The sequence below is a fragment of the Drosophila grimshawi genome, unplaced genomic scaffold (assembly GCF_018153295.1).
Source record: "Drosophila grimshawi isolate 15287-2541.00 unplaced genomic scaffold, ASM1815329v1 contig_848, whole genome shotgun sequence".
Classification (NCBI taxonomy): domain Eukaryota; kingdom Metazoa; phylum Arthropoda; class Insecta; order Diptera; family Drosophilidae; genus Drosophila; species Drosophila grimshawi.
In genome coordinates, this window is record NW_025063692.1 from 2,743,258 (window position 1) to 2,756,735 (window position 13,478).

General features: G+C 39.8%; 1 protein-coding gene across 2 annotated transcripts; it reads right to left on the reverse strand.

Moving 5' to 3' along the window:
* Window positions 1-1,619: 1,619 nt before the first annotated feature.
* Window positions 1,620-13,408, reverse strand: LOC6569227. 2 transcript variants are annotated; one of them, XM_032741452.2, is made up of 9 exons: window positions 13,125-13,408; window positions 9,476-10,378; window positions 5,238-5,401; window positions 4,565-4,922; window positions 4,244-4,436; window positions 3,660-3,891; window positions 2,573-3,589; window positions 2,357-2,496; window positions 1,620-2,277 (listed from the first exon to the last, which is right to left on the reverse strand). In XM_032741452.2, exons 2-9 carry the CDS (start codon window positions 10,354-10,356, stop codon window positions 2,122-2,124), a joined length of 3,141 nt encoding a protein of 1,046 aa, XP_032597343.1. In that variant the 5' UTR covers window positions 10,357-10,378; window positions 13,125-13,408; the 3' UTR covers window positions 1,620-2,121. The 2 variants fall into 2 exon arrangements, with proteins under 2 accessions (XP_032597343.1, XP_001995709.1); XM_001995673.3 differs by having other exon boundaries at window positions 2,357-2,499; window positions 13,125-13,407.
* Between the last annotated feature and the right edge of the window lie 70 nt (window positions 13,409-13,478).

Here is a 13,478-nt window from a genome sequence, read left to right on the forward strand (position 1 = left end):
AACACTCTCACACTTTTGGTTTGTTTACAACATTTGAATAGTTTTATTTATCATACAATTTTGTGTTGCCTTTTTCTTAAATATAACATATATTTACATAATTTAAATCGTACATATATAACAAAAAAGTTACTTTGTTATTCGGGCCTGGCATTGGGCTGGGCAATCAGAATCGGCAAACTCCTAGTCAATATCACTGTGGGCAAATCCAAACGATAGCTGTTCGCAGAAGTCACACATGTTAACAGTATAATTTCATTTTGCCCGTCTCTAATGCAACCATCCAAAATTTTCGCGTACACCGTTTTTTTGTATATGCTTTTCATTACCGATAAGTTTTTTTCGATCTGTACATAGGCTATCGGGAGTTAAAATTGCACATCCCGTCAGCTAAGCCATCTCTCTCTCTCTTTCTCGCTCTAATCTAAGCGATTCATTTGTAGCCGACCCCACACAAACGTTCAAACGTTGTAAGCTGTTCTCGGGAACAGTTTTGTAATACATTTCCCACCAAATGAATTGATTGTTTTTATTTATCTTTTATAATTTGTGTTATTTAATAATTTCTTTTTGTGGCGGTTTAACAAACACAAGTATTTACCATTTGGTAGTTAGTTAACTTGTTTTGCTCTAAAAGTGTTCACACGTGTCCGTAACATTTAATCGATCTACTTAGTTATAAATTATCATACATACAATCAAGTATTACATAAATATATATATATATATAGATATATATATATTTACACATTTGTATAAATGTATGCGTAGGTACACGAGGTTTTTTCTTTTCACTATTTAAGCTAAAAGTAAACAAAACAAAAAAAAAGAAATAATAATAATCGTAATAAAATAGCAAACAAACGAAAGTTAAATTATTTATAAAACAAATGCATAACAAACATTTAACAATTGTGTTTCGTTTTTTTTTTGTTTACAAAAAAAATTTGTTGTACATTGAATTTAATTATCTTATATTATTTGTTATTTGTTGTAAATTGTACTTGGCGCTTGTGTTTATTTAATTGTTGCCCTGAGTTAAAAACACAATTCCTACTTGAAGTTGTAGCCATATTCAAATTCCATTTGCGCTCCAAAATATACATAAATATAGATATATATCCAGTAACATTTATCCATTTATGCATACCATAACAAGGAGGAGTGGGATATATTCATATCTCGCTCTCCCTCTCTCTCTCGCACACTTTTTCTCTCGTTGAGCATAAAAAACATTTAAAACATGTATGCATTAAGTTATGTAAGTAGTATATATATATATATATATATATATATATACATGTATATATAGGTATACATTTAGTTTAAATTGTTAAAACATAAACTTCCATTTAACTTAGTCCGATTTAAGTACATATACACATAGATATATACATATATAAATATATATATTTACATATATATATATATATATATATATATATATATAGATTATTTTATGCTAACATTAATTCTAACAGTCTTTTATCACGTTTAGTTTGAAGTTTGCCAACCATTGTCAGCAGCTGTATATATATATATATATATATGTATATATATATACGATGAACACATATATATATAAATGTATATATATATATATATATATATAAACGCACTATAAATATGGTAGAGTTAAATAACCTAATAATTGGGTGACTATACAATTTTAATTTAAATGAATTAACAAACATTTTGCACTATATTTAACTATAATTACGTCCGAGGGAAAAACAAATACAAAAAATAAACAACTGTAATTACAAAAAAAAGGGGCAGAAAATAGATAGAAAAATAAAACAGCCACTGGTCGAGAGTCCAGGGCCCCATCCTAAAGTAGTTTTGTTGCATGCTCACTCGTTAGTTCGGTTCCAACTTACTTTATATGCCTATAAAGAGATATATATACTTATATCGATAGCATAAAGATGCTACAATGCTCATTCCAGCATTTTTTAAATTGTAAATAGTTGTTTGCCTTTCGAACATCCATCAATCCACATTCACTTCAACTCAACATTTGTCATTTCGATACAAGTCGCTGCTCAAATTTGCTGCTGCCACGTTTATCACAACGGTTGAAACCCCTCAGTTATATATATATATATATGTATGGTATTATTAAGTGGCACCTCCTGTTGAACCGCTGCTGCCTGCTTGGGTGTCTGTTTCCGTTTCCCTATCCGTTTTCGTTGTATTCGCCGCCTTGCTTTGCAGCTGCTCCTCAAAATCGCTCTTGATGTTGACATACTCCTTGCTCTGCTTCTGATGCTCCTCCTATAAACGAAACGAAAACGTTGCTCAGATTGCCGTTCTATTTGTGTGTGTGTGTCTGTGTGTGGATTTGATTACCAACCAAGATCTCATCTATGCGCTGATTGGCATCGGGCAGCTCATAGCGATTGCACTGATCCCGCAGTTGGGCAGCCACATTGACTTGCTGGTGCAGATCCCTCTGGATTTGCTCCAGTGAATTACTCAGGACATGCTCGATCTCTTCTGTAAAGTAAGCCACAAGGTTTTAACTCTCTCTCTCGCTCTCTCTCTCTCTCTGTATCTTTCTCTATCTCACCTGTGCTGGGCATGAAGCGTCGCTTGGCCTGTTTCACACTATCGTTATCAGTGTGGACATCATGGGATGCACTGCAACGCTTGAGCATGACGGATGTCTCCGGCGTCAGTGGTCGTTGACAGTAGTCGCAATCACCGTCACCCAAGCAAGTGCAGCTATTCCGAGTGGACGATGTCGCTGCTCCGCCTGCTCCTGCCGCTGCTGCTGCTGCTGAGGAGCAGCTGGCATTGGCGTTGGCGGAGTGGAGGCCACGTAGATGCTTGGCGGCCGTGACATTGACAACGCTGACACTCTTCGATATTGATGACTTCACGGAAGATGTCTCGGGCGGCACCAGCGCCAGCGGCGGCGTCTTGGAGCTACCCAAACGTGACTGCGACGACGACGCCATGGAACCACCCTCCAAATGATACGAATGGCCACGTTGAGAATGCTGTGTATGTGAGTGAGACTGAGACTGCTGATGTTGATGTGATTGCTGATTGGCATGGGTATCGTAGCTGAAGGATGTGATGCTTGCGAGTCCCTCCTCGATGTCGTCATCGTAGTCATCATCGGCATCATCATGGCCAACACAATGCATATCATCATCATCATCAGCAGCAGAAGCAGCAGCTGAAGCTCCACCAGCAACATTGTGATCAGCTAGCTCATCATTGTCGGATGGCAGCGGCAGGGCATGATGATGATGATGATGATGATCGGCAGATGAACGGAGATTATGGATTAGACGGAGTACAGCTTTCTCTAGTTGCGCTGGATGCTCCGAGGCGGGCACATCGATGGTCGATTGCGGTATCTGTGTATTGATGATCACCGAGAATTTCTTCTTCATCTCCTGCACGCGTCGCTTGCCCTCCTCGTCATCAAGCAGAGTGTTGACGCAGACAAACGAGTGCACCCGGTTCGTCTCCTTGTCAATCTCCAGATATCCCTTCGATTGCAGATAGATAATGTTGCCGTTGCGCGTGAACAGGCGATATGTCGACTCGCCATACGAACTATTGCAGTCATACACTGAAAGAAGAAAGCGTCGCACTAAATGATTAAGACACTCAATATTGGAATACCACTCGCTGGCACTCACTTTGACGCAGTGCAACAATCACCCAGCGGACATCGTCGTTGTGCATGAAGGTGAACGGATTCAGATTGCGCACCTCATCGGTCATATAGCCGGCGACGACGCCTATCCGCTGATCGCAATCAATGATCCGGCCATCAATCAAGTGGCGAGTGCGGTACTCCAGAGTATTCGCATCGAACAGACGATTCACGATCTTTGGCGGCCGAATGATCCGCGCCAAGGCAGTCAGCACCTGAAAGTCAGCAAGTGAAATAAACGCGTCATTTCTGCATAAATTTCAATTAAAATAAGTTGTTGCCTTGGTTCGATTGAACTACTACTCACTTAACTGAACGAACCAAACTTTGCTTCAGTTCATTCAAGTCATTCGTTCAGTTCGTTCGTTAAGTTCAATCATTTAAGTAAATATATGGTTTTAATAAAATGTTAATTAAAAATAAATAATTCAAAGCTGATAACGAACGTTAATCGGCGATTGCAGAGAACGAACGAATGAACGAACTAAATGATCGTGATTCGTGCCAATAATTGAGCGACTGAACAACTCCATTTGGCATCAACCATAGAGGAAAGACGCTACTCACAATATCGTTGCCGCTAATTGTGTGCAACGGTATCGCATCGTCGCGTCCGCGTGTTCGTCGTATCAGCTGCAAACTGGAGCTGAACGTATTTGAGCGTACGCCCCGCGGCGCCTCATCGCTGCGACGGAAGCACCCATCGATTTTGACCACCTCGTAGGCGGTCGGCTCGGAGCGGGGACCAGCGCGTGCCAAGCTGCAAGTGGAGCGAAAGAGATACAAAGAGTTGCATTATGTATCGATGTCAAGCACTTCATATTACAATATGTATCGATATATCTGAGTCTTGTGATATATCGATAGTAAATATCCTTTATCACTTACCGCACACGAAAGCTGCGCCTATCGTCGCGCAACTTTCGATCGATATAATCCTCCTCGGATTTACTGCGCTGCCGGGGTTCACCATCGTCGTCCGTGGGATCCGCATGGGCATCGAAGAGATTCTCAAGCTCGGTGGGGATGAGCTGTTGCTTGAGCATTTCATGGTCCTCAGGATGAGCGATCTGCAGTATGCTCTGCCCATACAAATCCGTCTGACAATGGCCCAAATGTTGTTCGATGCTCGGCGATATCAACAGTATTTGGCCGTGACAGGTGAGAGTGAGAAAAAAGCTGTCCAACATTTCCATTAGAGTGTCCGTCACTTGGGGCCTCTGAAGATGCAGTGTCTTACCAAACACTAAAAATAAACAAAAATAAAAAAAAGCATAAGTCAATTTAAATTTCGATGCGAATTGATTAAATATCGATAGCTACAACTATTTTAAGTCATGTGCTTAAGTGCAACACATCTCTCTTGCAGTCTGGCAGCACCGGCAACAAGTTTAAATTTTCAGATCGTAACGGCCTTTGTAACGGCCAAAGTGCACTTAAAATTGAGTTGCCAGATAGTGTGATAGTGAAGGAAAATTGCATGGAAATAATTTAAACTGTGACGAGTTTGCTTGTTCGTTTGCTTGTTTGTTTGTTTGCTTGTTTGTTTGTTGTAGCTTACCGTATTTAAGCCGCAGTCCGTGCGCAGCGAAACGCAGCACTGCCGTTTTGTCGACGCGTCGCGGCGACTCCGCCACATGCGGCACCATTGTCGACAGCTCCTGTATGGAGCCATTTAGTTTATCCCGACGATTTTTCTCTGCCCGATTGCGTGCTTCGCGACCGCTAAAATGGAGCACAAAGTGCAGGGATTATTATTCATTTGCAATGCACTTGTGAAAATATAAATAAAATAGCGGGTGGTTATGGGTTGGCTTGGGGTGAGTGGTTAAAGGGGGACAGCCAGGTGGTAGTGGTGCTAATGTTTTTGTTTACTCATTGCATTAAAGCGCATGACATAACAGTCTAGGAACAACACACACACACACACAGCAATAAAAACAATAGCTGTTAATAATTATCAGCAGCTGAAATGCAGTTAGCGCGAGGCAGCTGACGTCGCTGTCGGCTACTGGCGGCTTACAGCCGATCCAAGTGCAAAGCCGAACATGGCGCCAAAATTCCGACAGAGCCAGAGAGACAGGGAGAAGGAGAGCTTAGAAGAAGAGTATGTCTCCCCTCTTTTTAAGACGCACAAGCTGTGCCTAAATATTATTGTTCGCTGCACTAAAGCTACGCTCACTTCGCTCTCTGACTTGTCTGCTCTTCTGCTCTCTTTGCCAGGCTGTCTGCTGATGGTGAGGTTCCCAGGGGGCGTATGACTAATTTATACGGAAATATGAGAAACAGTTTTGTTCGATTAGCAATCTGTTGTTGCTGTTGTTGCTCGCTCTGATGTAATTTATTTTAAAACGCAATTGCAGAAGAAAAAAAATATACAGTAGAAATATTGTTAGGTTGCAAGTGCAAAAGCAGCAGCAACAAAAACAACAACAGCTAATTCAAATATATACATGCAAAAATGAAAAGGCGCAAAAACGTTGTAGCGAATTTACTTAAGTGCAGCTACTCACACTCACACACAAACACACACACACACAACACTGAATGTTTTCATTTACCCTTTATATATATTGGTAAGGGGTATATATACTTGAAATGAAATAAATATTGAGCATAAAATTGAAATTCAGCAAATTGGAATCGAACTGAAAGCGGAACAATTCCGTTTGACAGCCTGTTGGAAAATTGAGTGTGTCTGTTTAAATATCAATAGTTTAATTGCTTGAAAAACCATCGATAAATAATTTTAATAATACGAATAAGTTATATTTCATAAATAGTCGATTTCTCGAGTTTAATAAAATAACTGCGGAATAATCAGAATACTGATTAGAATTTCTGCATAAGGTGTGAATAAATAATATAATTAATTATATGGTTAGCTTTATTGCAGGGTATCCCATATAAATCATATATGCTCATTTTCTCATTGGGGTGCGGGTATCGAATTCAAGTTTAAGCTTGCAAACAGCACTCAAGACACCCTGTGCTAAGTCTTGCAAATACCACAGGGTGGCACATGAAAAAGGGGCAAATGTAGTAAATATACGAGTATCGTTGAAACTCTTTAAGGAGTGAATTGGTTAAGTTTGTTGGTTGGGTGTGTTGCCCTTGAGACGTTCGCTTTGTATCCATCAAGTGGTTTGACGAGGAAGTGCAAGGTGTTCACGCCACTCGACGCGACCATTTTGTCGCTGATTACGAGTGCGGCGCCTCAGAAAACAATGCAGTACACACACACACACACACACATGTATATGTTTATATATATATATATATATATATATAAATTGTTTGACATTTGTTTAACATGCTGCAGTTGGTCGACACAACGCTCTCTCGCTCTCTCTCTTTCTCTCTCCCTGTCTCTCTCTGTTCCGCCCTCAATATCTCTCCCGGACGTATGTACATAAATACAGTCGCTCACAGCTTATTTCGCCCAGCATTTAACATAAAAAAAAGCTTTTGAAGGCAGACAGATTTTAAGAAAAAAGCAAGCACAACAGACTAGTAAATAAATATTGAGGACATGACAAGACTTTTATAAATAACTGATAGAAAAACTTAATTATTTGAAGACAAATTTAATTTAACAGCTTATTTCGCCCAGTAAAAATATGAATGATTTAAACTAAATTAAATACATTGGAAATATTCTTAATATTGTTAACTTCTGACTGACGAAATATATCTAAAATTGCTTACTCTCGTTACGAATATATTGACTAAAGCATAGATATCACAGCTAGTCAATAAACATAGCTGTGGCATTCAATTGATCAATTATTTTTAGTTTTTTCTTTCTTCGCTTATTTATGTTTTCTTAAATTGAAACATTAATTCGCAACTCTGTGCTAGAATTCTGATAATATCTCTGTGCATTCAAAAGTTATACACATTTCAAATATGGGCAACATTATTTGTGAGCGACTGTATTTTATATTGCTGTCTTTCTCCCTCTCTCTCTCTCTCTCTCTCTCTCTGTCTTTCTGCTTCGGTTGCTTGTTCGATTGTTATCGTGATTGGTTGATATGTTTGTTTATTTCGCAACTTTGTAACGGTGTTATCGACGCCCGTATCAATTATCGTACGCGCAATACACACTCTCCCCCTCTCTCTCTCACGCTCTCTCTCTCACTGTCTCGCTCTCTGTTACTCCCCTTCTATCGAAGTATTGCAGCAGTGACCTTGGGCGCTGTGCAGAAAGAAAGAAATACGAATGAATTGCAGTCGAACGGATTTGTTGTTGCAATGAAAATGATCGACTGATATATACCCTGTTTTTTCTTCTATTTTTTTCGTGAAAGCAATTAACATAGTATGTGATTAATAATCAGATAATCGATTATCAATTTTGAAAATAATGATATACTAAATATTAATAAATAAAATAACTAATAAATACTAAATACTATCAAAACAAAAACAACTTGGAGAGAGTTGAAAAGAAAAGCCGTACTTCGTTTGATCTTTAGATAATCACAGGATGGATACCTCATAGTATTAAATAAATTTGAAAATGATTATTCCGATTCCTTGTGGCCTATCAATGTTCCGCTTGCCCGATATACCCGATAAGAAAGCTTGTTGCTTGCTGGCTATTTATTGCTATGTAAATAAGGAAATCAATTCAGTATTCGGTATTGCGTATCGCTTGCTCTGTTTACGGTTGCTGCCAATCAAATTGCCCGTGTACCGACTTGTTTGCTCTTGTGGGTGATGGGCTTGTGGGTTCGTTGGATTTATATGTGGTTTGCGGTGGGGTGGTTGCGTTTCCACTTGTTACTTGTAGCACTCAATGTGACCGACTCAATGCACGCGTGCCATAAATCTCAACAGACGATAACAAGAGTTGAATAACAACACCAACAACAACAACAACAAATGCAACTCATGAGTGCACCAAATTATTATTCATGGAACTTGTCAGCTTTTGGAGAGTACCAGGGCGGGGAGCGTATACAATGGTGCAGACTTTCGGGTTTGTTTAGTCAATGACCAACTGGGCCAAATTACTGTCTCGTCAAATGTGTTACGAAAATAAATATGGCAAAGTCGAAAACAACATTGATACAAATATAGCAAAATAATTGCAACGCACGCCACACGGGAGCTGTAAGACAGAGAGGGGAGGGAGAGAGAGAGAGAGAGAGAGAGAGGAGAAAGGAGAGAGGTGGCAAGAAAGCGTGCAATTAGGGGTGCTGCATGTGGGTCTAGGGGCAAGCGGCTGAGGCAGCCAATCACTGTTTCGTAGACAAACACAAAGAGCAACGGGTGGCAAGCAGCACGTCGCTTAACAATTGTGGCCAAATTGGCTGCACGGGTCACAAAGCTGAACAGCAGGGGCTTCCCACTGGCAATCGTAGGTGGCTGGTGGGTGTTAGGGGGGGGGGGGGCGCTGTATTGAGGGTGGTTTGCTACTGGAGGCTGTTGTGCTGCTTCCATCGCTTGTGGGTCTGTCAATTGTGCCCGTTGAAGAAAGGGTACAAAAATAAAATATTTTGTCAGAGAACCAACAAATTTCAACTGAGGTTTTTTATATATATATATATATGAAACTACCTTTTCTGGTAAAACCATATAACATTAATAATTTTATGGGATAAATTGCGCAACGGATAAGCATCGATTTAATTTCACTCTTTTATTGAAATGTTGATTTCATTGAAATCTATCGATAAGTATCGATGTTCGATTTGTATAGCCATGATGATTGAGATGTGTGTGTGTTTAGGCATGCATACAAATAATCGTGTAAAAGATATCTGCTAGTCGGGCACTCTTGGTTTAACTTACCTATTGGATAGCTGGAACATTTCCATCATTGTCTCGTGCGGATGCGGATGCTGATGGTGTGGATGTGAGTGCGTATGTGGATGGTGCGAATGTGGATGCGGATGCGAATGCGGATGATGATGATGGGGATGAGGATGCAGGACATGGCCGGCATGATGTTGCAGCATCCCATGCGCAAAGGGCGCACCAGTCGCTTGGACCGCATAGCCACCATAACGGTTATAGGTGTGTCCGCTTCCCGATCCGGATCCCGATCCCGATGCCGAACCGTTGCAATACGGTGCATTCGGATACCACATGTTGGGATAGAAACTGGAGGCCGATGAAGACGCTGCTGACGATGATGATGAGGACGACGGCAACGTCTGGGAATGTGTATAGGCGCCTGGATGCAATCTGCCGGCACCGATTGCCGTACTGGGACCCGTACTCAGACTGCCCGTCCCCGTTGAGCCCGGTGATGGATAGCTATACTGGAAAGTTGTGTTTGAGGGCGGACGCAGCATTATGTCGCTGTTGGACGGTGTCGGGGATTGATAATAGCTATTTGCGGCACTACCGCTGGCATAATCTGAATCCGTGTAGCCATCATCTAGTTCGGGTTCCAGTTCCGTTTCCGCATCCGCATCCGTTTCTAGTTCTAAGTCCGGTGTGCAACCAACATTCTCCCGGTCCGCAGCATCTGTGCTCCAGCCGGACGCATATTGTGACTGCGACTGCGACGGCGGATCATCAAAGAACGGAATGTCTGTTTTGAGATCTTCAGCGTCCTCCGGAATCGGAGCCGTAATCGCTGCAGCCGAATTAGATTGACCGGATTGGCTTGTCGTTCCACTCGCTCCATCCGCCGGCCGCTTCAGATAGGCATCGAGAGCGCTCATTTTGCTGTTGTTGACCGGGGCGCTGAAATCGAAAGAGATTTGAGATTAGACTTCGATATGTGTGGGTGGAAGTAGTTGAAACTATCAATTTGGTAAGCCTAGCCCCAAAAACGTTGAATCTTTGAAGAAATCCACAAGCAAATATTATTTTCAAGTTCGGTAACTCTACAATTCACACTGTGGGAGCTATGTGAATTGATCGATTATAGATATTATCGATTTTCACGTATCGATGTTGTCGATTCTCCTGCATAGCATCGATAACATGGTTACACAAGTGCTTATCGATAAGAACACATAAGTCGCACAATATTAAAGCTAAACTAACCGTATTTCAAGGAAACTCAAAGATCGACACATAAATTTGCTGGAAAATGTTTTAATATCGTCTTTTATAAAACCGATATTTACAAATAAAAACGGATTGGCAAAGAGTCCAAAACGACTTCAACAGCAATAACAATCTGATAAGATTTTAATTGGTGCAACGATTTAGTTTTAAATACCCTACAGCCATAAAATGTGTTTACGAGTGTAATAATAAAAATTACACTGGAACAAATGACACAAAAATAAACTTGGTCAGCAAATAACAAATAACAGCAAATAACAACAAATAGATGTAGAAAAGTATTAATTAGATAATCTTATATAATTGAAGACTGATTACAGGGTATTTGCAAGTGGAACTGCAGCTTGCCTAAATAATTAGTTGATTTCTTTGTTGAGTCTTGCTTATCGAATACAATTTAATTTAGCTCTTAATTAATATAATTTGTTGTTGTTTGTTGCTGTTGTTGCGTGTCTTGTGGTAAATAAATTGTTGTTTTTTATTGTTTTCGATGAACAAACACGAAATATTTGTCGCCCTTGTTTACGATTCTTTATACTTTCACGTCTGTCGCAGTTTGTTGTGAATCTATTTTCGTGACAGGTTTGAAATTCAAAATAGATTTCAAACAGGACTACTTTCGAAACTACAATATACCCTGTAATTATAATAAATGTTCAAATAACTATATTACATATTATGGACACTTTATCGCTTTTTTAGAAATACACCTTGACTGAGATTTTTTTTTTGTTTTTTTTTTGGTCTGCAACTTTTGCGGTTATGACGTGCTACCAAATGTAAAAGGATGCAGCACTACGCGAGAGTTCATAGCAGGCAGCTACGAAACGTAAGCAGGGATCACTAAGAGTTGCCAGACTGTGTAGAAGCAGTCATTATTGTGGGGTATCTGTTAGTCAGTTCCGGTCGACTATAGTCGATTTGCAGATTTTATGATTAGGATCGTAAAATTCTAGAAGCTATAAATGCTTTCAAAACTTATGGTACGAGTCTTTATGTGTCATAGACATATATATATATATATATAAATATGTATATATTTATTTATATATATATATATATATATATGTATGTATATATAAATGGTAAATGAGCAAGTGACGCCTATAAATAATACTCTTATATACACCACACACAAGTTTAGCAGCAAAGCAAATAAATATATATCCAGATGATATCTTTGAACTATATTTATATTTACTTTTCACTTGCCATTTTCACTCTCTTTGTCGCCGTCTTGTTGTTTTTTCTTTATCTTTCGTTTCATTTATCTCTTCATTTTTTTTTTGCATGCATTTCAGTTTGTTTTTGTTCGATTCGTTTTTGATTTGAGATTCAAGTGTTTTTAATTGACTTATTTCTAAACAGATCGTTTGCCTTATTTTAGAAGGTGAGGCGTGAGAACGGTCAATAACCCGTGGAAATATAAATTAACAAGTTACTTTTTGCTTAAATAAAAAAGTTGGTTATTCATTCTTATACTTTTTTTTTATTTCAACAATTGTGAATTGAGCCCTTGGCAATGAATATTGTGAATAGAATTTAGTCGTAAAACGACGAAGGAATCAGAGAGGGGGCGAGAAAGAGGGAGAAACAGAGAGAGAGAGAGAGAGAGAGAGAGAGAGTGACAAATTGGGTACGGGTCAATCCCCTTGAGCTATCGCTTGTCCAACTCTCACTCCAACTCTCTGCTGGCATACAAAATTCTCGTATTGTGTCCATCAATCAATCAGTATGCAAACACAATTGAGAGAGAGAGAGAGAGAGAGAGAGAGAGAGAGAGAGAGAGAGAGAGAGAGAGAGAGAGAGAGAGAGAGAGAGAGAGAGAGAGAGAGAGAGAGAAAGAGAGAGAGAGAGAGAGAGAGCTTGTGTGTGTGTGTGTGTGGGTGGGTGTGTGTGCTAGAGCGCATTGTAATTTTGCATATACATAGATTCATGAACGACAATTATAATAATAATCTTCGTCAGCGTCAACGCAGACATTTAACATTAAATTGCTTTGATAAGCCGTAGAAACACTTTTTGTTTTCTTCTTGTCTGTGGCAACCCACTCAAACTCACACACTCTCTCTCTCTCTCTCTATCTTGCTCTCTTTTTGTCTGCTGCTGCTAGATAAGTAACTGTAACCATAACGATTCAGCCCAGCGCCTCCTCACAGGTGTTGTTGCTGTTTATTTGCGGCTTAACTCAACCAGAGACGTTGCCAGACTGACAGGAGCTTTACACTTCACACACACACACACACACACACACACACAAGGCAGAGGGAGAGCATCAAATATCAAACATGTAGGTTAGGAGTCGCCGCAACAACTACTTAACATAGATATGTATGTATATGTACATACATACACACAAATACAGTCGAGTAAGAAATAAAAAATCAAAAAAGAAGAAAAAATCAATTTCACTTACATGTTTTGCGCTGTTTCTTATACTTCTGCATGAAGTGCGAGTCGCCTTATTGTTGCTGTTACTGAAGCTTTTGCTGCTGCTGCTGCTGCTACGGCTGCTGCGCTGCTTAGCGTTGGCTTTCGCGCTCACCGCAACACACTTTGCTCTCCTTGATTTTCTTTTGCCGCCGTCAATTTTGTTTGTTTGTTTTTTCCTTGCGCTGCTGCTGCTGCTGCTGCGACGCTGCAGTCAGGGTTAAGCTTTGAGTTGTTTTGGTTTCTTTTTTTAATACTCCCCTTGCTGTTTTGCGTATGTTTGTAATGTTTATGTATGTAAAAACATAAAAAAAAACCTATGCAAGCTTTAAATATGTGT